Source organism: Gorilla gorilla, chromosome 20, assembly GCF_029281585.2.
Source record: "Gorilla gorilla gorilla isolate KB3781 chromosome 20, NHGRI_mGorGor1-v2.1_pri, whole genome shotgun sequence".
In the NCBI taxonomy this organism is placed as follows: domain Eukaryota; kingdom Metazoa; phylum Chordata; class Mammalia; order Primates; family Hominidae; genus Gorilla; species Gorilla gorilla.
In genome coordinates this window covers 12,844,591-12,869,500 of record NC_073244.2, presented here as the reverse complement: position 1 = coordinate 12,869,500, position 24,910 = coordinate 12,844,591, and the positions used below count along the sequence as shown (strand labels likewise).

At 44.9% G+C, this 24,910-nt stretch overlaps 2 protein-coding genes across 2 annotated transcripts; both read right to left on the bottom strand.

Annotated features, from left to right (window-relative positions):
• Positions 1-6,567: 6,567 nt before the first annotated feature.
• Positions 6,568-8,833, bottom strand: LOC115931597 (putative methyl-CpG-binding domain protein 3-like 3). Its single transcript, XM_031004223.2, has 2 exons — positions 8,789-8,833; positions 6,568-7,149 (listed from the first exon to the last, which is right to left on the bottom strand). The coding sequence occupies exons 1-2, from the start codon at positions 8,831-8,833 to the stop codon at positions 6,568-6,570; spliced, it is 627 nt and encodes a 208-aa protein (XP_030860083.2).
• Positions 8,834-16,367: 7,534 nt separating this feature from the next.
• LOC115931598 (putative methyl-CpG-binding domain protein 3-like 3) lies at positions 16,368-18,633 on the bottom strand. The gene is made up of 2 exons (XM_031004225.1): positions 18,589-18,633; positions 16,368-16,949 (listed from the first exon to the last, which is right to left on the bottom strand). Exons 1-2 carry the CDS (start codon positions 18,631-18,633, stop codon positions 16,368-16,370), a joined length of 627 nt encoding a protein of 208 aa, XP_030860085.1.
• Between the last annotated feature and the right edge of the window lie 6,277 nt (positions 18,634-24,910).

Here is a 24,910-nt window from a genome sequence, read left to right as displayed (position 1 = left end):
TATTGTTATCTCCATGAACTTGCTAGTTACAGCCATACAAATCTGTGTAGTTATGCGAATAATTAAATCATATACTCTGATACAATTAATTACTTTAACCCCTCCCACAAAATGCTAATACTTTAGAACACTTTTAATTCTCTTTTTAGCTGTTTCTGACTTTTGTATTACCATTCTCATGCATATTAATTCTACACATATTTTACTCTCCAGGAGACATTTCTAGTATTGCTTCATAAAGCAATATGCACTAATGTTTACCTACAGATTATCTTGTGCATTCATCTTTGTTCCTTTCTGCATTTGTAGCATTCGATCTGGGATTATTTCCCTGTGGACTTGAGAATTCATTCTAGTATTTTTTTTCTAATTCAATGCTGCTAACAACTAATTGTTTTCCTTTACACTTTTATTTAGGCATCCTTATTTGGGGGCAATATTGCTGTCAGGTACGGGTGTCTGGTTTGACAAATTTCTTTCAGCATATTAGAAATGGTGCCCCACTGATGTCTATCTCATTTTACCTGTGTTGAGATGTCAGCTGTCAGGCTTTTCCTTGCTTCTTTGGTTTCCACATTCTCTCAACTCTTTCTCGTTGTGGTTGGTTTGTAGGCCACAGTGTAGCTCATTATTGCTTCCTGTGTATTTCCTTTGCCTAGAGGGTGTGGAGTCAATTGCATCTGTGGGTTGATGTCTTTCATTGGTTTGGAAGGTCCATATGTATCCTTCACTTCTGATATCCATTCTTGTCCAAGTTCTCTCTACTCTTCTTTTAATCACATCCCATTTGTCTCTGAATTTTCCAATGTTGTTCATGCTTTGGTGGGAATATTTGCTCTTGAACCTTGTTCCACTTTGCTAATCTACCTTTTTTCTAGGTTCAGTCTCATTTTAATTTTCCTTCCTTCCTTCCTTCCTTCCTTCCTTCCTTCCTTTCTTTCTTTCTTTGGAGATGGGGTCTCACTCTGTCACCCAGGCTGGAGAGCAGTGGCATGATCTCAGCTCACTGCAACCTCTGCCTCCCGGGTTCAATGATTCTCCTGCTTCAGCCTCCCAAGTAGCTGGGACTATAGGCACATGCCACCACACCCAGCTTATTTTTGTATTTTTTGTCGAGACGGGGTTTCACCATGTTGGCCAGGGTGGTCTCGAACTACTGACCTCAAGTGATTCACCTGCCTTGGCCTCTCAAAGTGCTAGGATTACAGGCGTGAGCCACCGTGCCTGGCCTAATTTCTTATACTCTTAGTTTCAGTTCTAAGTATAAAACACAGTAAATAGCTTTAATTAAAAACTAGGTAGAAGAACAGCTTCACAGTCAATGAGGAGACGATCTGCCTTCTTGATACAATGAAACTCTAAATAGAAAGGAGAAAATTCAAATTTGAACCATATTAAGATACATTAAGAGCAACTATTCATTCAAATACATCAGTAAGAGAGAAAGTGTGGAAAACCGGAGTGGGGGAAGAGGTGTTGATTCTGTACCCCCAGGAAAGTACATCAAGCCAGAGTATATATAAAAAAAAATTTTAATATTTAAAAAAAAGAATAATGTCAAACAAACAGAGAAAAATAATGAAAACACACTTGAAACTGGGTGAAAAACTTGAATGGATCCTACACAAAAGAATATAAACAAGTGACCGTAAAAAATTATTATTATTATTATTATTATTATTATTATTAATTTTCAGGTGGAGTCTTGTTCTGTCACCCAGGCTGGAGTGCAGTGGCACAGTCTTGGCTCACCACAACTCTGCCTTCTGGGTTCAAGTGATTCTCCTGCCTCAGCCTCCTGAGTAGGTGGAATTACAGGCTCCCACCACCACGTCCAGCTAATTTTTGTATTTTGAGTAGAAACAGGGCTTTACCGTGTTGCCCAGGCTGGTCTTGAACTCTTGACCTCAAGAGATCCACCCGCCTTGGCCTCCCAAATTGCTGAGATTACAGGCATGAGCTACCGCGCCCGGCCTAAATGACCAGCAAAATTTGAGCAAATGTTTAACCCTTTTAGCTTCAGGGAAATGCTAAAAAAATAAAAATTACAATGAGATACTATTATATAGATATCAACTTAGCTAAAGGGAAAAACGCAGAAACACCAAGTGCTGACTAGATTATGGAGGGACCAGTCTTTCCTGTAAGGATAGTGGGAGTTTAAATTGGAATAACCGCCTTGGAAAACTATATGCAAACATCTATTAAAGCTGTATAGGGCCAGGCATGGTGGTTTATGCCTGTAATCCCAGCATTTTGGGAAGCAGAGGTGGGAGGATCGCTTGAGCTCAGTAGTCTAGAACCAACTTGGACAACATAGGAAGAACTTCTCTCTACAAAAAATAAAAAATAAGCATTGTCAGGCATGGTGATGCCTGCCTGTAGTCCCATCTACTTAGGAGGCTGAAGTGGGAGGATCACTTGAGCCCAGGAGATCAAGGCTGTAGTGAGTTGTGATTGAGCTACTGCACTCCAGCCTGGGTGACAGAGCAAGGCCCTGTCTCAAAAACAAAAGCTGTAGGCTGGGCACAGTGGCTTACGCCTGTAATCCCAGCACTTCAGGAGGCTGAAGCGCGCGGATTACTTGAGGTCAGGAGTTTGAGACCAGCCTGGCCAACATGGTGAAACCTCCTCTCTATTGAAAATACAAAAAAATTAGCCAGGCATGATGGCGTACGCCTGTAGTCTCAGCTACTCGGGAGGCTGATGCAGGAGAATTGCTTGAACCCAGAGGTGGAGGTTGCGGTGAGACAAGATTGCGCCAGTGCACTCCAGCCTGGGTGAGAGAGAGACTGTCTCAAAAGAACAAACAGGTGGTGGCTCACGCTTGTAATCCCAGCACTTTGGGAGGCTGAGGCAGGCAGATCACCTGAGATCAGGAATTCAAAACCAGCCAGGCAAACATGGTGAAACACCATCTCCACAAAAATACAAAAATTAGCTAGGCCTGATGGTGGGTGCCTGTAATCCCAGCTAGTTGGGAGGCTGAGGCGGGAGAATCGCTTGAACCTGGGAGGCGAGGGTTGCAGTGAGCCGAGATCGTGCCACTACACTCCAGCCTGGGCAACAGATCGATATTCCGTCTCAAACAAACCCCAAAAGCTGTATATACGTCTACCCTCTTCCCTTGCACACAGCATTTATCTCAACATTGTGCATGCGTGCCCACCAATTTCATGTTCTGAGGGGCACAGAACCTGCAGTCATAATAGCTCTTGTCAGAAACCAGCCAATGAACAGCAGGAGAATGAATAAATACTGGGGCATCTGCACCCATCGGATCTTCTCACAGCAATCAGAACTCACAAATGACAACCGGCACAACCTTAAGCCTTGATCTCTCAAAGCTGAGGTTAATCCAAACCCAAGACAGTGCATACCATGTGGTTCCCTACACGTGAAACAAAAACCAGCCAAACTAATCCTAGGTGTTGTTACAACAGAGGGTGCCTTTGTGGGAGGCAGGATGGGGTGGCAGGAAAAGGCACCTGGGGATGAATCCGCTATTCTATTCATTGATTTCAGTGCTGGGCATGAGTGCGTTCAGTTTGTGAAAGTTCATGAAGATGTACGTGTCTGATTTTTTGCACTTTGCTCTATGTAAGTTCTATGCCAATAACAATTGAGGAAAAGAGACTGAGATATAAACTCCCGCTTATGGCCAATCTGTAGCAAACTTCCACCCCATAAAAGCAAGCTCATGAATACCGCCTTGTATACTGGGAATTTGCCGAAAGAGTAGATTTCAGCTACTCTTTCTACACACACATACACAAAGGTAATTACATCAGGAGACAGATATGTTCCTTTGCTTCATTGTAGTAATCATTTCGCTACATATACGTGCATCAAAACATCATGTATGCCTTAAATACATACAATTAAAGACAACACGGGCTGGGCGCAGTGGCTCACGCCTGTAATCCCAGCACTTTGGGAGGCCAAGGCGGGTGGATCACGAGGTCAGGAGATCAAGACCATCCTGGGTAACACGGTGAAACCCTGTCTCTACTAAAAATACAAAAAATAGCCGGGTATGGTGGTGGGCACCTGTAGTCCCAGCTACTTGGGAGGCTGAGGCAGGAGAATGGCGTGAACCTGGGAGGTGGAGCTTGCAGTGAGCCGAGATAGTGCCGCTGCACTCCAGCCTGAGCAACAGAGCGAGACTCTGTCTCAGAAAAAAAAAAAAAAAAAAAAAACCCCAAAAACAAAAAAACCCCACACACCTGGGTGCAGTGGCTCGCGCCTCTAATCGCAGCACTTTGAGAGGCCGAGGCAGGTGAATTGGTTGAGGCCAGGAGTTCGAGACCAGCCTGGCCAACATGATGAAACCCTGTTTCTACTAAAAATACAAAAATTAGCCAGGCATGGTGGTGGGCACCTGTAATCTCAGCTACTTGGGAGGCTGAGCTACATGAATCCCTTGAACCTGGGAGGTGGAGGTTGCAGTGATCTGAGATCACGCCACTGCACTCCAGCCAGGGTGAGAGTGAGAATTTGTATCAAAACAAACAAACAAACACCCAACACCTAATAGATAAACAGATAAAAAAATACAATTTCTGCAGCCTTGGTCTCTGCAGTGACTACTCAGTTTTTTCTTATGATTTTTCACAATCTTTTCCTTGTGTAAATCCTCCTGGTTTGATCTTTGGGGATGCAGAGAAATACTGGCTATTTTGCCAATTTGGACCTGGGACTAGGAAGTTTAAGACACAATTAGGGCCGGGTGCGGTGGCTCACGCCTGTAATCCCAGCACTTTGGGAGGCCAAAGCAGGAGGATCATGAGGTCAGGAGCTGAGGCCGTCCTGGCTAACACTGTGAAACCCCGTCTCTACTAAAAAATACAAAAAAAATTAGCTGGGCGTGGTGGTGGGGGCCTGTAGTTCCAGCTACTCGGGAGGCTGAGGCAGGAGAATGGCGTGAACCCAGGAGACAGAGCTTGCAGTGAGCTGAGATCGCGCCACTGCACTCCAGCCTGGGCGACAGAGCAAGACTCCGTCTCAAATTAAAAAAAAAAAAGACACAATTAGCTTACAGATTTAATCATGTAGGGCAATTTCAAGGTACTGATGTCTCCCTCAGCACCTCAGCAAACTGCATTATATGGATGCAAATGATCCTGCCTGGGATCCAGACACCAGTCCTTTTAAATTTTACTGTGAAATTCAAATGAGCTGCAAAATCTGAGACCCCCGAGATGACAGAAATGTCCTCTTCTTGACTTAGAAATGAAGGACTTAGAGTTCTTTTTTTTTTTTTTTTTTTTTTTTTTTGAGATAGAACCTGGCTCTGTCACCCAGGCTGGAGTGCAGTGGTGTGATCTCAGCTCACTGCAAATTCCGCTTCCCGGATTCAAGCAATTCTCCTGCCTCAGCGTCTCGAGTCACTGTTATTACAGGTGCCCACCACCAAGCCTAGCTAACTTTTGTATTTTTTTTTTTTTTTTCGAAACAGTCTTGCTCTGTCGTGCAGGCTGGAGTGCACTGGTGCGATCTCGGCTCACTGCAACCTCTGCCCCCCGGGTTCAAGCAATTATCCTGCCTCAGCCTCCTGAGTAGCTGGGATTACAGGCACCCGCCACCACGCCCAGCTAATTTTTGTATTTTTAGTAGAGATGAGGTTTCACCATGTTGGCCAGGCTGGTCTTAAACTCCTGACCTCAAGTGATCCAACCACCTCGGCCTCCTAAAGTGCCGTTAGGATTACAGGCGTGAGCCACCACACCCGGCGTAATTTTTATATTTTTAGTAGAGATGGGGTTTCACCAAGTTGGCCAGGCTGGTCACAAACTCCCGACCTCAAATGATCTGTCCGCCACGGCCTCCCAAAGTGATGGGATAACAGGTGTAAACCATCCTGCCCTGGCAGGACTTGGAGTTCTTAAAAATAATAATAACAATAAATTCTGTTTGGGAGGCTGAGGTGGGCAGATCACTTGAGGTCAGGACAAGACCAGCCTGGCCAACATGATGAAACCCTGACTCTACCAACAATACAAAAATTAGCTGGGCGTGGCTGGGCGCGGTGGCTCATGCCTGTAATCCCAGCACTTTGGGAGGCTGAGGCAGGTGGATCACCTGAGGTCGGGAGTTTGAGACCAGCCTGGCCGACATGGTGATACCTCGTCTCTACTAAAAAAAATACAAAAAATAGCCGGATGTGGTGGCAGGCGCCTGTAATCCCAGCTACTTGGAACTTGGAAGGCTGAGGCAGGAGAATTGCTTGAACCTGGGAGGTGGAGGTTGCAGTGAGCCGAGATCACGTCATTGCACTCCAGCCTGGGCAACAGAGCAAGACTCCGTCTCAAAACAAACAAACAAACAAAAAAACATAATTAATTAAAATCGTGGTAAACAGAAACTGAGATGTACAATGACATGTAAAGGTCTCCTTCCCCATCCCATAAAACCCAATATCTCACCACAAAACCATCCACTCCTTACACTTGTTGCCTTTCAAATACTTTTATTAAAGAACTGGTGGGGAAGGGAGAAGTGTGACAATTCAGAGTAGGAATGACGATGGGCATTAAAAGAAAGGGACCGAAAGCCCAGGACTGCGCTTCATCTACATGTCAGCATTTCTGCCCACCTGGCCAGCCTGTCTGCCTGCAAGGCCTTGGCCAGTCTCTCCCTGGCTTTCTTCACCCTCCTGGCCTGTCTCCGGATATCTGCAGGAGTCACCAACTGGCCAGAGAGGGGCGGTGGGAGCTGACAACCCATTCCTGGGGTTGGCCCCCCTGCCACAGCTGGAAACCGCCCAGGGGTGGGCTCAAGCGGGCTGCACACACGCTCAGCACCAGCTCTGTCCAGAGAGTCACTGGCCGTCCCCGGTGCAAGGATACTTAAGACGCTCTCCAAATGCAGTGGACTTGAACCTTCTCCTTGGCTGCTGCAGGGCTGCAGGGCCTGCAATCTCCGGTAGGCGCAGAGTTGCTGCGGCTTCTCCAGGTGCTCATCCCCTTTTCTGCGTCTGACCTGGTTGTCAGGATGAGACCTGATCCTTGTCACCGGCCTCTGGAAGATGCAGCTGGTGAGTCTCATGGGGAGAGCAGACCTCGCAGCTCGTCTCCGATGGGCCTTGGCCATGTGGATTTCTCGTTTCTTCTGTAAAGCCCAGGGCATCATGTTTCTTTTGAGCTTCCCCTTTCAAAAGAAAAGAAAATGTGAAATTTCAACCAAATGGAGACAGGAGAAGATCAGCTGTGGGGGGCTTCTCTCAGCTCGGTGGAATCTTCCCAGCAGCCTCTCTTTGTGGGGAAATGTGTCTCAAATGGCAGTGTACATCCTCAGGGTTTGCTAAAGTCAGATATGTGGACCTGAACCCAAGTAAGTCTGGGGTGGACCCTAGAGTCTGCATTTCTCCGTGTGACACTCATGCTGCTGGCAGGAGCTCCAGGTATTGACACTGGGTCCTGGGACCTCATCGGGCTGATGCGAGTCAAGGACTAAATGCTCAAGGTCATGACCCAGGGCCAGTTCCAGACCTTGTCCCTCCTCATCCTCCTCAGAGGACACCCCTCTCTTCTCTTCCCTGCCACTGGCAGCTACACAGATGCTGGTGCCTCCTAACCCATCCCCAACAGGACACCGGGATCCCAGACTTCCCTGTTCACCAAGACCTCAGGCTTCTCTGTATCTCTTTCTGCTGTGCTTCAGGACACAACATCATTTTCACAGCTCCTTGACTCTCTGGTTTCCAAAGAAATCATGCACTCGCCACCTTAAATACTCACTGCCACACCCAGATCCCACCTTCACCTGAACACCTCCTGCTCATGAAGAAAAACCTCAGCAACACCATGTTGCTTTCTGTTTCTAATAAGCTCCATTAACTGGAGTTATACCATGAGAGAATCTTTTGATGACGTACTGAGAAAGATGATCAGGCACCTCCTAAGATTTGACGTCCTTTCTTGCTCTAACTCAATTGGAAGACTCTAGTCTCATAAAGCTGTTTCCCCCACAAACCTCATCAGTGCACTTTCCATTTTAAAGCCTTCGTTTCTGTCCTTCTCATTTCATTTTTTGTTGTCCTGGCATAAAGATTAATACTACCCCTTACAGTACCCCTGGCATAAAGATTAATACTGATCCAAGATGTTCCCCTTTGGAGGGAAAATTATTTAGTGCCCTTAGTTACAGGGCACTTATGATGTGCCAAGCTGTGCAGTAGAACCCCTGATCCAGAAGTAAACTTCAGAAATCACCACTCTGTTGATTTTCATCTTGGTGAGAAGGAAGACATAATAAACGCACCATAAACAAATTTCTGGTGGAATATCAGATGTAAGTAAGTTCCATGATGAAGAAGAAGGGAGTGACAGAGAGGGATGGAGGGAGGAGAAACAGAGGAACAGAAAAGAAATTCACTACAATGAATCGTGACAGTGAGTTTAGGGAATAAGCAACTCATCCTGAAATTTTACCAGAGAACTAATTTTTTTTGTTTTTTGTTTTTTTAAAAAAACGGACCAAGCAATTTCTGGTTCAGGAGCTTTCCAGAGAGGGAGACAATTTGAAGACTGCAAGGCCAGATAATACTTCTTCCCTTTCCTAGTGATGTTGGATTTTTAAAACTAAATCAAAGCTATTATCCCCATACAGTTTCATGGGCAAAAATGAGAATACTTTGAACATTATTCAACAAATATTAACACCTGAGGTATAACTTTCCACAACATCCAGTTTTAAGAACAACCCACTGCTAACTGTAAAGCTGTCTTACAGAAAGAAAAAGGACACATATGGACATGCCTGTAATCAGTAAAAATCCCGTACTCACCAGAACAGGTGGGCTCGGAAAAGAGGTGAACGCAGGCTCTCCCATAGCTGTAGAGTTTCTCTTGCTGACCTCACTCTTGAGATGCAGACGACCCTTGGCTTGCCAGAAAATGCAGTGACTTCTGCATCTGGTTCCCCTTTTTATAGAGAAAGCGAGTGATAATGCAATCAGTGGATAATCCACAGGGAACACCCTGTCTCCGCCCATTGGATTTGAGGCATTTCTAAATCTTTATACAGAAACCAATGTGGTGTTACCTACACAGAGTGTTAGTAGAGAAAGAATTTAATACGTGTGTGTGTGTGGCGGGGTGCTATTTACAGTTCATATCAGCATTTTAGATATGTTTCCCTTTTTCTCCCAGTCTTCCAAACATCTTTGAATACTTTCTACAGAAATAGGAATGGAATTGTCTATGTACATAAATGTCCACGTAATATTTGATTTAATAACAAAAACTAAAGACCATTTAAATGTTCTTTAAGAAAAGAAAGCCCAAAACTTTTATTCACAATCCTATAGAATATATCACACAGTTGTTGCAAAGAAATGACTACTTTGGCCGGGAGAGGTGGCTTACACCTATAATCCCAGCACTTTGGGAGACCAAGGCAGGTAGATCACCTGAGGTCAAGAGTTCGAGACCAGCCTGGCCAACATGGTGAAACCCTATTTCTACTAAAAATACAAAACTTACCCTGGTGTGGTGGCATGCACCTGTAATCCCAGCTACTCGGGAGGCTGAGGCAGGAGAATCACTTGAACCTGGGAGGGAGAGGTTGCGGTGAGCCGAGATCGCACCACTGCAGCTCAGCATGGGCGACAGAGTGAGACTCCATCTCAAAAAAAAAAAAAAAAAAAGTTCTATTTTGTGCATTTACATTTAATATAATTACCAGTAAATTTGAAATTGTTTCAATCATCTCATTTTTCCTAGGTTTTGACTTAACTGATTCACGTTCCTTTTGCCTTTACTTGACTGACTTTGAATTAAATATGTTTATTATTTTATTGTTATCTCCATGAACTTGCTAGTTACAGCCATACAAATCTGTGTAGTTATGCGAATAATTAAATCATATACTCTGATACAATTAATTACTTTAACCCCTCCCACAAAATGCTAATACTTTAGAACACTTTTAATTCTCTTTTTAGCTGTTTCTGACTTTTGTATTACCATTCTCATGCATATTAATTCTACACATATTTTACTCTCCAGGAGACATTTCTAGTATTGCTTCATAAAGCAATATGCACTAATATTTACCTACAGATTATCTTGTGCATTCATCTTTGTTCCTTTCTGCATTTGTAGCATTCGATCTGGGATTATTTCCCTGTGGACTTGAGAATTCATTCTAGTATTTTTTTTCTAATTCAATGCTGCTAACAACTAATTGTTTTCCTTTACACTTTTATTTAGGCATCCTTATTTGGGGGCAATATTGCTGTCAGGTACGGGTGTCTGGTTTGACAAATTTCTTTCAGCATATTAGAAATGGTGCCCCACTGATGTCTATCTCATTTTACCTGTGTTGAGATGTCAGCTGTCAGGCTTTTCCTTGCTTCTTTGGTTTCCACATTCTCTCAACTCTTTCTCGTTGTGGTTGGTTTGTAGGCCACAGTGTAGCTCATTATTGCTTCCTGTGTATTTCCTTTGCCTAGAGGGTGTGGAGTCAATTGCATCTGTGGGTTGATGTCTTTCATTGGTTTGGAAGGTGCATATGTATCCTTCACTTCTGATATCCATTCTTGTCCAAGTTCTCTCTACTCTTCTTTTAATCACATCCCATTTGTCTCTGAATTTTCCAATGTTGTTCATGCTTTGGTGGGAATATTTGCTCTTGAACCTTGTTCCACTTTGCTAATCTACCTTTTTTCTAGGTTCAGTCTCATTTTAATTTTCCTTCCTTCCTTCCTTCCTTCCTTCCTTCCTTCCTTCCTTCCTTTCTTTCTTTCTTTGGAGATGGGGTCTCACTCTGTCACCCAGGCTGGAGAGCAGTGGCATGATCTCAGCTCACTGCAACCTCTGCCTCCCGGGTTCAATGATTCTCCTGCTTCAGCCTCCCAAGTAGCTGGGACTATAGGCACATGCCACCACACCCAGCTTATTTTTGTATTTTTTGTCGAGACGGGGTTTCACCATGTTGGCCAGGGTGGTCTCGAACTACTGACCTCAAGTGATTCACCTGCCTTGGCCTCTCAAAGTGCTAGGATTACAGGCGTGAGCCACCGTGCCTGGCCTAATTTCTTATACTCTTAGTTTCAGTTCTAAGTATAAAACACAGTAAATAGCTTTAATTAAAAACTAGGTAGAAGAACAGCTTCACAGTCAATGAGGAGACGATCTGCCTTCTTGATACAATGAAACTCTAAATAGAAAGGAGAAAATTCAAATTTGAACCATATTAAGATACATTAAGAGCAACTATTCATTCAAATACATCAGTAAGAGAGAAAGTGTGGAAAACCGGAGTGGGGGAAGAGGTGTTGATTCTGTACCCCCAGGAAAGTACATCAAGCCAGAGTATATATAAAAAAAAATTTTAATATTTAAAAAAAAGAATAATGTCAAACAAACAGAGAAAAATAATGAAAACACACTTGAAACTGGGTGAAAAACTTGAATGGATCCTACACAAAAGAATATAAACAAGTGACCGTAAAAAATTATTATTATTATTATTATTATTATTATTAATTTTCAGGTGGAGTCTTGTTCTGTCACCCAGGCTGGAGTGCAGTGGCACAGTCTTGGCTCACCACAACTCTGCCTTCTGGGTTCAAGTGATTCTCCTGCCTCAGCCTCCTGAGTAGGTGGAATTACAGGCTCCCACCACCACGTCCAGCTAATTTTTGTATTTTGAGTAGAAACAGGGCTTTACCGTGTTGCCCAGGCTGGTCTTGAACTCTTGACCTCAAGAGATCCACCCGCCTTGGCCTCCCAAATTGCTGAGATTACAGGCATGAGCTACCGCGCCCGGCCTAAATGACCAGCAAAATTTGAGCAAATGTTTAACCCTTTTAGCTTCAGGGAAATGCTAAAAAAATAAAAATTACAATGAGATACTATTATATAGATATCAACTTAGCTAAAGGGAAAAACGCAGAAACACCAAGTGCTGACTAGATTATGGAGGGACCAGTCTTTCCTGTAAGGATAGTGGGAGTTTAAATTGGAATAACCGCCTTGGAAAACTATATGCAAACATCTATTAAAGCTGTATAGGGCCAGGCATGGTGGTTTATGCCTGTAATCCCAGCATTTTGGGAAGCAGAGGTGGGAGGATCGCTTGAGCTCAGTAGTCTAGAACCAACTTGGACAACATAGGAAGAACTTCTCTCTACAAAAAATAAAAAATAAGCATTGTCAGGCATGGTGATGCCTGCCTGTAGTCCCATCTACTTAGGAGGCTGAAGTGGGAGGATCACTTGAGCCCAGGAGATCAAGGCTGTAGTGAGTTGTGATTGAGCTACTGCACTCCAGCCTGGGTGACAGAGCAAGGCCCTGTCTCAAAAACAAAAGCTGTAGGCTGGGCACAGTGGCTTACGCCTGTAATCCCAGCACTTCAGGAGGCTGAAGCGCGCGGATTACTTGAGGTCAGGAGTTTGAGACCAGCCTGGCCAACATGGTGAAACCTCCTCTCTATTGAAAATACAAAAAAATTAGCCAGGCATGATGGCGTACGCCTGTAGTCTCAGCTACTCGGGAGGCTGATGCAGGAGAATTGCTTGAACCCAGAGGTGGAGGTTGCGGTGAGACAAGATTGCGCCAGTGCACTCCAGCCTGGGTGAGAGAGAGACTGTCTCAAAAGAACAAACAGGTGGTGGCTCACGCTTGTAATCCCAGCACTTTGGGAGGCTGAGGCAGGCAGATCACCTGAGATCAGGAATTCAAAACCAGCCAGGCAAACATGGTGAAACACCATCTCCACAAAAATACAAAAATTAGCTAGGCCTGATGGTGGGTGCCTGTAATCCCAGCTAGTTGGGAGGCTGAGGCGGGAGAATCGCTTGAACCTGGGAGGCGAGGGTTGCAGTGAGCCGAGATCGTGCCACTACACTCCAGCCTGGGCAACAGATCGATATTCCGTCTCAAACAAACCCCAAAAGCTGTATATACGTCTACCCTCTTCCCTTGCACACAGCATTTATCTCAACATTGTGCATGCGTGCCCACCAATTTCATGTTCTGAGGGGCACAGAACCTGCAGTCATAATAGCTCTTGTCAGAAACCAGCCAATGAACAGCAGGAGAATGAATAAATACTGGGGCATCTGCACCCATCGGATCTTCTCACAGCAATCAGAACTCACAAATGACAACCGGCACAACCTTAAGCCTTGATCTCTCAAAGCTGAGGTTAATCCAAACCCAAGACAGTGCATACCATGTGGTTCCCTACACGTGAAACAAAAACCAGCCAAACTAATCCTAGGTGTTGTTACAACAGAGGGTGCCTTTGTGGGAGGCAGGATGGGGTGGCAGGAAAAGGCACCTGGGGATGAATCCGCTATTCTATTCATTGATTTCAGTGCTGGGCATGAGTGCGTTCAGTTTGTGAAAGTTCATGAAGATGTACGTGTCTGATTTTTTGCACTTTGCTCTATGTAAGTTCTATGCCAATAACAATTGAGGAAAAGAGACTGAGATATAAACTCCCGCTTATGGCCAATCTGTAGCAAACTTCCACCCCATAAAAGCAAGCTCATGAATACCGCCTTGTATACTGGGAATTTGCCGAAAGAGTAGATTTCAGCTACTCTTTCTACACACACATACACAAAGGTAATTACATCAGGAGACAGATATGTTCCTTTGCTTCATTGTAGTAATCATTTCGCTACATATACGTGCATCAAAACATCATGTATGCCTTAAATACATACAATTAAAGACAACACGGGCTGGGCGCAGTGGCTCACGCCTGTAATCCCAGCACTTTGGGAGGCCAAGGCGGGTGGATCACGAGGTCAGGAGATCAAGACCATCCTGGGTAACACGGTGAAACCCTGTCTCTACTAAAAATACAAAAAATAGCCGGGTATGGTGGTGGGCACCTGTAGTCCCAGCTACTTGGGAGGCTGAGGCAGGAGAATGGCGTGAACCTGGGAGGTGGAGCTTGCAGTGAGCCGAGATAGTGCCGCTGCACTCCAGCCTGAGCAACAGAGCGAGACTCTGTCTCAGAAAAAAAAAAAAAAAAAAAAAAACCCAAAAAACAAAAAAACCCCACACACCTGGGTGCAGTGGCTCGCGCCTCTAATCGCAGCACTTTGAGAGGCCGAGGCAGGTGAATTGGTTGAGGCCAGGAGTTCGAGACCAGCCTGGCCAACATGATGAAACCCTGTTTCTACTAAAAATACAAAAATTAGCCAGGCATGGTGGTGGGCACCTGTAATCTCAGCTACTTGGGAGGCTGAGCTACATGAATCCCTTGAACCTGGGAGGTGGAGGTTGCAGTGATCTGAGATCACGCCACTGCACTCCAGCCAGGGTGAGAGTGAGAATTTGTATCAAAACAAACAAACAAACACCCAACACCTAATAGATAAACAGATAAAAAAATACAATTTCTGCAGCCTTGGTCTCTGCAGTGACTACTCAGTTTTTTCTTATGATTTTTCACAATCTTTTCCTTGTGTAAATCCTCCTGGTTTGATCTTTGGGGATGCAGAGAAATACTGGCTATTTTGCCAATTTGGACCTGGGACTAGGAAGTTTAAGACACAATTAGGGCCGGGTGCGGTGGCTCACGCCTGTAATCCCAGCACTTTGGGAGGCCAAAGCAGGAGGATCATGAGGTCAGGAGCTGAGGCCGTCCTGGCTAACACTGTGAAACCCCGTCTCTACTAAAAAATACAAAAAAAATTAGCTGGGCGTGGTGGTGGGGGCCTGTAGTTCCAGCTACTCGGGAGGCTGAGGCAGGAGAATGGCGTGAACCCAGGAGACAGAGCTTGCAGTGAGCTGAGATCGCGCCACTGCACTCCAGCCTGGGCGACAGAGCAAGACTCCGTCTCAAATTAAAAAAAAAAAAGACACAATTAGCTTACAGATTTAATCATGTAGGGCAATTTCAAGGTACTGATGTCTCCCTCAGCACCTCAGCAAACTGCATTATATGGATGCAAATGATCCTGCCTGGGATCCAGACACCAGTCCTTTTAAATTTTACTGTGAAATTCAAATGAGCTGCAAAATCTGAGACCCCCGAGATGACAGAAATGTCCTCTTCTTGACTTAGAAATGAAGGACTTGGAGTTCTTTTTTTTTTTTTTTTTTTTTTTTGAGATAGAACCTGGCTCTGTCACCCAGGCTGGAGTGCAGTGGTGTGATCTCAGCTCACTGCAAATTCCGCTTCCTGGATTCAAGCAATTCTCCTGCCTCAGCGTCTCGAGTCACTGTTATTACAGGTGCCCACCACCAAGCCTAGCTAACTTTTGTATTTTTTTTTTTTTTTTCGAAACAGTCTTGCTCTGTCGTGCAGGCTGGAGTGCACTGGTGCGATCTCGGCTCACTGCAACCTCTGCCCCCCGGGTTCAAGCAATTATCCTGCCTCAGCCTCCTGAGTAGCTGGGATTACAGGCACCCGCCACCACGCCCAGCTAATTTTTGTATTTTTAGTAGAGATGAGGTTTCACCATGTTGGCCAGGCTGGTCTTAAACTCCTGACCTCAAGTGATCCAACCACCTCGGCCTCCTAAAGTGCCGTTAGGATTACAGGCGTGAGCCACCACACCCGGCGTAATTTTTATATTTTTAGTAGAGATGGGGTTTCACCAAGTTGGCCAGGCTGGTCACAAACTCCCGACCTCAAATGATCTGTCCGCCACGGCCTCCCAAAGTGATGGGATAACAGGTGTAAACCATCCTGCCCTGGCAGGACTTGGAGTTCTTAAAAATAATAATAACAATAAATTCTGTTTGGGAGGCTGAGGTGGGCAGATCACTTGAGGTCAGGACAAGACCAGCCTGGCCAACATGATGAAACCCTGACTCTACCAACAATACAAAAATTAGCTGGGCGTGGCTGGGCGCGGTGGCTCATGCCTGTAATCCCAGCACTTTGGGAGGCTGAGGCAGGTGGATCACCTGAGGTCGGGAGTTTGAGACCAGCCTGGCCGACATGGTGATACCTCGTCTCTACTAAAAAAAATACAAAAAATAGCCGGATGTGGTGGCAGGCGCCTGTAATCCCAGCTACTTGGAACTTGGAAGGCTGAGGCAGGAGAATTGCTTGAACCTGGGAGGTGGAGGTTGCAGTGAGCCGAGATCACGTCATTGCACTCCAGCCTGGGCAACAGAGCAAGACTCCGTCTCAAAACAAACAAACAAACAAAAAAACATAATTAATTAAAATCGTGGTAAACAGAAACTGAGATGTACAATGACATGTAAAGGTCTCCTTCCCCATCCCATAAAACCCAATATCTCACCACAAAACCATCCACTCCTTACACTTGTTGCCTTTCAAATACTTTTATTAAAGAACTGGTGGGGAAGGGAGAAGTGTGACAATTCAGAGTAGGAATGACGATGGGCATTAAAAGAAAGGGACCGAAAGCCCAGGACTGCGCTTCATCTACATGTCAGCATTTCTGCCCACCTGGCCAGCCTGTCTGCCTGCAAGGCCTTGGCCAGTCTCTCCCTGGCTTTCTTCACCCTCCTGGCCTGTCTCCGGATATCTGCAGGAGTCACCAACTGGCCAGAGAGGGGCGGTGGGAGCTGACAACCCATTCCTGGGGTTGGCCCCCCTGCCACAGCTGGAAACCGCCCAGGGGTGGGCTCAAGCGGGCTGCACACACGCTCAGCACCAGCTCTGTCCAGAGAGTCACTGGCCGTCCCCGGTGCAAGGATACTTAAGACGCTCTCCAAATGCAGTGGACTTGAACCTTCTCCTTGGCTGCTGCAGGGCTGCAGGGCCTGCAATCTCCGGTAGGCGCAGAGTTGCTGCGGCTTCTCCAGGTGCTCATCCCCTTTTCTGCGTCTGACCTGGTTGTCAGGATGAGACCTGATCCTTGTCACCGGCCTCTGGAAGATGCAGCTGGTGAGTCTCATGGGGAGAGCAGACCTCGCAGCTCGTCTCCGATGGGCCTTGGCCATGTGGATTTCTCGTTTCTTCTGTAAAGCCCAGGGCATCATGTTTCTTTTGAGCTTCCCCTTTCAAAAGAAAAGAAAATGTGAAATTTCAACCAAATGGAGACAGGAGAAGATCAGCTGTGGGGGGCTTCTCTCAGCTCGGTGGAATCTTCCCAGCAGCCTCTCTTTGTGGGGAAATGTGTCTCAAATGGCAGTGTACATCCTCAGGGTTTGCTAAAGTCAGATATGTGGACCTGAACCCAAGTAAGTCTGGGGTGGACCCTAGAGTCTGCATTTCTCCGTGTGACACTCATGCTGCTGGCAGGAGCTCCAGGTATTGACACTGGGTCCTGGGACCTCATCGGGCTGATGCGAGTCAAGGACTAAATGCTCAAGGTCATGACCCAGGGCCAGTTCCAGACCTTGTCCCTCCTCATCCTCCTCAGAGGACACCCCTCTCTTCTCTTCCCTGCCACTGGCAGCTACACAGATGCTGGTGCCTCCTAACCCATCCCCAACAGGACACCGGGATCCCAGACTTCCCTGTTCACCAAGACCTCAGGCTTCTCTGTATCTCTTTCTGCTGTGCTTCAGGACACAACATCATTTTCACAGCTCCTTGACTCTCTGGTTTCCAAAGAAATCATGCACTCGCCACCTTAAATACTCACTGCCACACCCAGATCCCACCTTCACCTGAACACCTCCTGCTCATGAAGAAAAACCTCAGCAACACCATGTTGCTTTCTGTTTCTAATAAGCTCCATTAACTGGAGTTATACCATGAGAGAATCTTTTGATGACGTACTGAGAAAGATGATCAGGCACCTCCTAAGATTTGACGTCCTTTCTTGCTCTAACTCAATTGGAAGACTCTAGTCTCATAAAGCTGTTTCCCCCACAAACCTCATCAGTGCACTTTCCATTTTAAAGCCTTCGTTTCTGTCCTTCTCATTTCATTTTTTGTTGTCCTGGCATAAAGATTAATACTACCCCTTACAGTACCCCTGGCATAAAGATTAATACTGATCCAAGATGTTCCCCTTTGGAGGGAAAATTATTTAGTGCCCTTAGTTACAGGGCACTTATGATGTGCCAAGCTGTGCAGTAGAACCCCTGATCCAGAAGTAAACTTCAGAAATCACCACTCTGTTGATTTTCATCTTGGTGAGAAGGAAGACATAATAAACGCACCATAAACAAATTTCTGGTGGAATATCAGATGTAAGTAAGTTCCATGATGAAGAAGAAGGGAGTGACAGAGAGGGATGGAGGGAGGAGAAACAGAGGAACAGAAAAGAAATTCACTACAATGAATCGTGACAGTGAGTTTAGGGAATAAGCAACTCATCCTGAAATTTTACCAGAGAACTAATTTTTTTTGTTTTTTGTTTTTTTAAAAAAACGGACCAAGCAATTTCTGGTTCAGGAGCTTTCCAGAGAGGGAGACAATTTGAAGACTGCAAGGCCAGATAATACTTCTTCCCTTTCCTAGTGATGTTGGATTTTTAAAACTAAATCAAAGCTATTATCCCCATACAGTTTCATGGGCAAAAATGAGAATACTTTGAACATTATTCAACAAATATTAACACCTGAGGTATAACTTTCCACAACATCCAGTTTTAAGAACAACCCACTGCTAACTGTAAAGCTGTCTTACAGAAAGAAAAAGGACACATATGGACATGCCTGTAATCAGTAAAAATCCCGTACTCACCAGAACAGGTGGGCTCGGAAAAGAGGTGAACGCAGGCTCTCCCATAGCTGTAGAGTTTCTCTTGCTGACCTCACTCTTGAGATGCAGACGACCCTTGGCTTGCCAGAAAATGCAGTGACTTCTGCATCTGGTTCCCCTTTTTATAGAGAAAGCGAGTGATAATGCAATCAGTGGATAATCCACAGGGAACACCCTGTCTCCGCCCATTGGATTTGAGGCATTTCTAAATCTTTATACAGAAACCAATGTGGTGTTACCTACACAGAGTGTTAGTAGAGAAAGAATTTAATACGTGTGTGTGTGTGGCGGGGTGCTATTTACAGTTCATATCAGCATTTTAGATATGTTTCCCTTTTTCTCCCAGTCTTCCAAACATCTTTGAATACTTTCTACAGAAATAGGAATGGAATTGTCTATGTACATAAATGTCCACGTAATATTTGATTTAATAACAAAAACTAAAGACCATTTAAATGTTCTTTAAGAAAAGAAAGCCCAAAACTTTTATTCACAATCCTATAGAATATATCACACAGTTGTTGCAAAGAAATGACTACTTTGGCCGGGAGAGGTGGCTTACACCTATAATCCCAGCACTTTGGGAGACCAAGGCAGGTAGATCACCTGAGGTCAAGAGTTCGAGACCAGCCTGGCCAACATGGTGAAACCCTATTTCTACTAAAAATACAAAACTTACCCTGGTGTGGTGGCATGCACCTGTAATCCCAGCTACTCGGGAGGCTGAGGCAGGAGAATCACTTGAACCTGGGAGGGAGAGGTTGCGGTGAGCCGAGATCGCACCACTGCAGCTCAGCATGGGCGACAGAGTGAGACTCCATCTCAAAAAAAAAAAAAAAAAAAAGTTCTATTTTGTGCATTTACATTTAATATAATTACCAGTAAATTTGAAATTGTTTCAATCATCTCATTTTTCCTAGGTTTTGACTTAACTGATTCACGTTCCTTTTGCCTTTACTTGACTGACTTTGAATTAAATATGTTTATTATTTTATTGTTATCTCCATGAACTTGCTAGTTACAGCCATACAAATCTGTGTAGTTATGCGAATAATTAAATCATATACTCTGATACAATTAATTACTTTAACCCCTCCCACAAAATGCTAATACTTTAGAACACTTTTAATTCTCTTTTTAGCTGTTTCTGACTTTTGTATTACCATTCTCATGCATATTAATTCTACACATATTTTACTCTCCAGGAGACATTTCTAGTATTGCTTCATAAAGCAATATGCACTAATATTTACCTACAGATTATCTTGTGCATTCATCTTTGTTCCTTTCTGCATTTGTAGCATTCGATCTGGGATTATTTCCCTGTGGACTTGAGAATTCATTCTAGTATTTTTTTTCTAATTCAATGCTGCTAACAACTAATTGTTTTCCTTTACACTTTTATTTAGGCATCCTTATTTGGGGGCAATATTGCTGTCAGGTACGGGTGTCTGGTTTGACAAATTTCTTTCAGCATATTAGAAATGGTGCCCCACTGATGTCTATCTCATTTTACCTGTGTTGAGATGTCAGCTGTCAGGCTTTTCCTTGCTTCTTTGGTTTCCACATTCTCTCAACTCTTTCTCGTTGTGGTTGGTTTGTAGGCCACAGTGTAGCTCATTATTGCTTCCTGTGTATTTCCTTTGCCTAGAGGGTGTGGAGTCAATTGCATCTGTGGGTTGATGTCTTTCATTGGTTTGGAAGGTGCATATGTATCCTTCACTTCTGATATCCATTCTTGTCCAAGTTCTCTCTACTCTTCTTTTAATCACATCCCATTTGTCTCTGAATTTTCCAATGTTGTTCATGCTTTGGTGGGAATATTTGCTCTTGAACCTTGTTCCACTTTGCTAATCTACCTTTTTTCTAGGTTCAGTCTCATTTTAATTTTCCTTCCTTCCTTCCTTCCTTCCTTCCTTCCTTCCTTCCTTCCTTTCTTTCTTTCTTTGGAGATGGGGTCTCACTCTGTCACCCAGGCTGGAGAGCAGTGGCATGATCTCAGCTCACTGCAACCTCTGCCTCCCGGGTTCAATGATTCTCCTGCTTCAGCCTCCCAAGTAGCTGGGACTATAGGCACATGCCACCACACCCAGCTTATTTTTGTATTTTTTGTCGAGACGGGGTTTCACCATGTTGGCCAGGGTGGTCTCGAACTACTGACCTCAAGTGATTCACCTGCCTTGGCCTCTCAAAGTGCTAGGATTACAGGCGTGAGCCACCGTGCCTGGCCTAATTTCTTATACTCTTAGTTTCAGTTCTAAGTATAAAACACAGTAAATAGCTTTAATTAAAAACTAGGTAGAAGAACAGCTTCACAGTCAATGAGGAGACGATCTGCCTTCTTGATACAATGAAACTCTAAATAGAAAGGAGAAAATTCAAATTTGAACCATATTAAGATACATTAAGAGCAACTATTCATTCAAATACATCAGTAAGAGAGAAAGTGTGGAAAACCGGAGTGGGGGAAGAGGTGTTGATTCTGTACCCCCAGGAAAGTACATCAAGCCAGAGTATATATAAAAAAAAATTTTAATATTTAAAAAAAAGAATAATGTCAAACAAACAGAGAAAAATAATGAAAACACACTTGAAACTGGGTGAAAAACTTGAATGGATCCTACACAAAAGAATATAAACAAGTGACCGTAAAAAATTATTATTATTATTATTATTATTATTATTAATTTTCAGGTGGAGTCTTGTTCTGTCACCCAGGCTGGAGTGCAGTGGCACAGTCTTGGCTCACCACAACTCTGCCTTCTGGGTTCAAGTGATTCTCCTGCCTCAGCCTCCTGAGTAGGTGGAATTACAGGCTCCCACCACCACGTCCAGCTAATTTTTGTATTTTGAGTAGAAACAGGGCTTTACCGTGTTGCCCAGGCTGGTCTTGAACTCTTGACCTCAAGAGATCCACCCGCCTTGGCCTCCCAAATTGCTGAGATTACAGGCATGAGCTACCGCGCCCGGCCTAAATGACCAGCAAAATTTGAGCAAATGTTTAACCCTTTTAGCTTCAGGGAAATGCTAAAAAAATAAAAATTACAATGAGATACTATTATATAGATATCAACTTAGCTAAAGGGAAAAACGCAGAAACACCAAGTGCTGACTAGATTATGGAGGGACCAGTCTTTCCTGTAAGGATAGTGGGAGTTTAAATTGGAATAACCGCCTTGGAAAACTATATGCAAACATCTATTAAAGCTGTATAGGGCCAGGCATGGTGGTTTATGCCTGTAATCCCAGCATTTTGGGAAGCAGAGGTGGGAGGATCGCTTGAGCTCAGTAGTCTAGAACCAACTTGGACAACATAGGAAGAACTTCTCTCTACAAAAAATAAAAAATAAGCATTGTCAGGCATGGTGATGCCTGCCTGTAGTCCCATCTACTTAGGAGGCTGAAGTGGGAGGATCACTTGAGCCCAGGAGATCAAGGCTGTAGTGAGTTGTGATTGAGCTACTGCACTCCAGCCTGGGTGACAGAGCAAGGCCCTGTCTCAAAAACAAAAGCTGTAGGCTGGGCACAGTGGCTTACGCCTGTAATCCCAGCACTTCAGGAGGCTGAAGCGCGCGGATTACTTGAGGTCAGGAGTTTGAGACCAGCCTGGCCAACATGGTGAAACCTCCTCTCTATTGAAAATACAAAAAAATTAGCCAGGCATGATGGCGTACGCCTGTAGTCTCAGCTACTCGGGAGGCTGATGCAGGAGAATTGCTTGAACCCAGAGGTGGAGGTTGCGGTGAGACAAGATTGCGCCAGTGCACTCCAGCCTGGGTGAGAGAGAGACTGTCTCAAAAGAACAAACAGGTGGTGGCTCACGCTTGTAATCCCAGCACTTTGGGAGGCTGAGGCAGGCAGATCACCTGAGATCAGGAATTCAAAACCAGCCAGGCAAACATGGTGAAACACCATCTCCACAAAAATACAAAAATTAGCTAGGCCTGATGGTGGGTGCCTGTAATCCCAGCTAGTTGGGAGGCTGAGGCGGGAGAATCGCTTGAACCTGGGAGGCGAGGGTTGCAGTGAGCCGAGATCGTGCCACTACACTCCAGCCTGGGCAACAGATCGATATTCCGTCTCAAACAAACCCCAAAAGCTGTATATACGTCTACCCTCTTCCCTTGCACACAGCATTTATCTCAACATTGTGCATGCGTGCCCACCAATTTCATGTTCTGAGGGGCACAGAACCTGCAGTCATAATAGCTCTTGTCAGAAACCAGCCAATGAACAGCAGGAGAATGAATAAATACTGGGGCATCTGCACCCATCGGATCTTCTCACAGCAATCAGAACTCACAAATGACAACCGGCACAACCTTAAGCCTTGATCTCTCAAAGCTGAGGTTAATCCAAACCCAAGACAGTGCATACCATGTGGTTCCCTACACGTGAAACAAAAACCAGCCAAACTAATCCTAGGTGTTGTTACAACAGAGGGTGCCTTTGTGGGAGGCAGGATGGGGTGGCAGGAAAAGGCACCTGGGGATGAATCCGCTATTCTATTCATTGATTTCAGTGCTGGGCATGAGTGCGTTCAGTTTGTGAAAGTTCATGAAGATGTACGTGTCTGATTTTTTGCACTTTGCTCTATGTAAGTTCTATGCCAATAACAATTGAGGAAAAGAGACTGAGATATAAACTCCCGCTTATGGCCAATCTGTAGCAAACTTCCACCCCATAAAAGCAAGCTCATGAATACCGCCTTGTATACTGGGAATTTGCCGAAAGAGTAGATTTCAGCTACTCTTTCTACACACACATACACAAAGGTAATTACATCAGGAGACAGATATGTTCCTTTGCTTCATTGTAGTAATCATTTCGCTACATATACGTGCATCAAAACATCATGTATGCCTTAAATACATACAATTAAAGACAACACGGGCTGGGCGCAGTGGCTCACGCCTGTAATCCCAGCACTTTGGGAGGCCAAGGCGGGTGGATCACGAGGTCAGGAGATCAAGACCATCCTGGGTAACACGGTGAAACCCTGTCTCTACTAAAAATACAAAAAATAGCCGGGTATGGTGGTGGGCACCTGTAGTCCCAGCTACTTGGGAGGCTGAGGCAGGAGAATGGCGTGAACCTGGGAGGTGGAGCTTGCAGTGAGCCGAGATAGTGCCGCTGCACTCCAGCCTGAGCAACAGAGCGAGACTCTGTCTCAGAAAAAAAAAAAAAAAAAAAAAACCCCAAAAACAAAAAAACCCCACACACCTGGGTGCAGTGGCTCGCGCCTCTAATCGCAGCACTTTGAGAGGCCGAGGCAGGTGAATTGGTTGAGGCCAGGAGTTCGAGACCAGCCTGGCCAACATGATGAAACCCTGTTTCTACTAAAAATACAAAAATTAGCCAGGCATGGTGGTGGGCACCTGTAATCTCAGCTACTTGGGAGGCTGAGCTACATGAATCCCTTGAACCTGGGAGGTGGAGGTTGCAGTGATCTGAGATCACGCCACTGCACTCCAGCCAGGGTGAGAGTGAGAATTTGTATCAAAACAAACAAACAAACACCCAACACCTAATAGATAAACAGATAAAAAAATACAATTTCTGCAGCCTTGGTCTCTGCAGTGACTACTCAGTTTTTTCTTATGATTTTTCACAATCTTTTCCTTGTGTAAATCCTCCTGGTTTGATCTTTGGGGATGCAGAGAAATACTGGCTATTTTGCCAATTTGGACCTGGGACTAGGAAGTTTAAGACACAATTAGGGCCGGGTGCGGTGGCTCACGCCTGTAATCCCAGCACTTTGGGAGGCCAAAGCAGGAGGATCATGAGGTCAGGAGCTGAGGCCGTCCTGGCTAACACTGTGAAACCCCGTCTCTACTAAAAAATACAAAAAAAATTAGCTGGGCGTGGTGGTGGGGGCCTGTAGTTCCAGCTACTCGGGAGGCTGAGGCAGGAGAATGGCGTGAACCCAGGAGACAGAGCTTGCAGTGAGCTGAGATCGCGCCACTGCACTCCAGCCTGGGCGACAGAGCAAGACTCCGTCTCAAATTAAAAAAAAAAAAGACACAATTAGCTTACAGATTTAATCATGTAGGGCAATTTCAAGGTACTGATGTCTCCCTCAGCACCTCAGCAAACTGCATTATATGGATGCAAATGATCCTGCCTGGGATCCAGACACCAGTCCTTTTAAATTTTACTGTGAAATTCAAATGAGCTGCAAAATCTGAGACCCCCGAGATGACAGAAATGTCCTCTTCTTGACTTAGAAATGAAGGACTTGGAGTTCTTTTTTTTTTTTTTTTTTTTTTTTGAGATAGAACCTGGCTCTGTCACCCAGGCTGGA

What these genes read in the sequence shown, in the direction of transcription:
- LOC115931597 (XM_031004223.2), bottom strand. Translation starts at nt 8,833, where the DNA reads ATGGGAGAGCCTGCGTTCACCTCTTTTCCGAGCCCACCTGTTCTG. An exon ending in TTCCGAGCCCACCTGTTCTG is followed by an intron (nt 7,150 to 8,788) that starts GTGAGTACGGGA and finishes TTCTTTTGAAAG; the next exon opens with GGGAAGCTCAAAAGAAACAT.
- LOC115931598 (XM_031004225.1), bottom strand. Translation starts at nt 18,633, where the DNA reads ATGGGAGAGCCTGCGTTCACCTCTTTTCCGAGCCCACCTGTTCTG. An exon ending in TTCCGAGCCCACCTGTTCTG is followed by an intron (nt 16,950 to 18,588) that starts GTGAGTACGGGA and finishes TTCTTTTGAAAG; the next exon opens with GGGAAGCTCAAAAGAAACAT.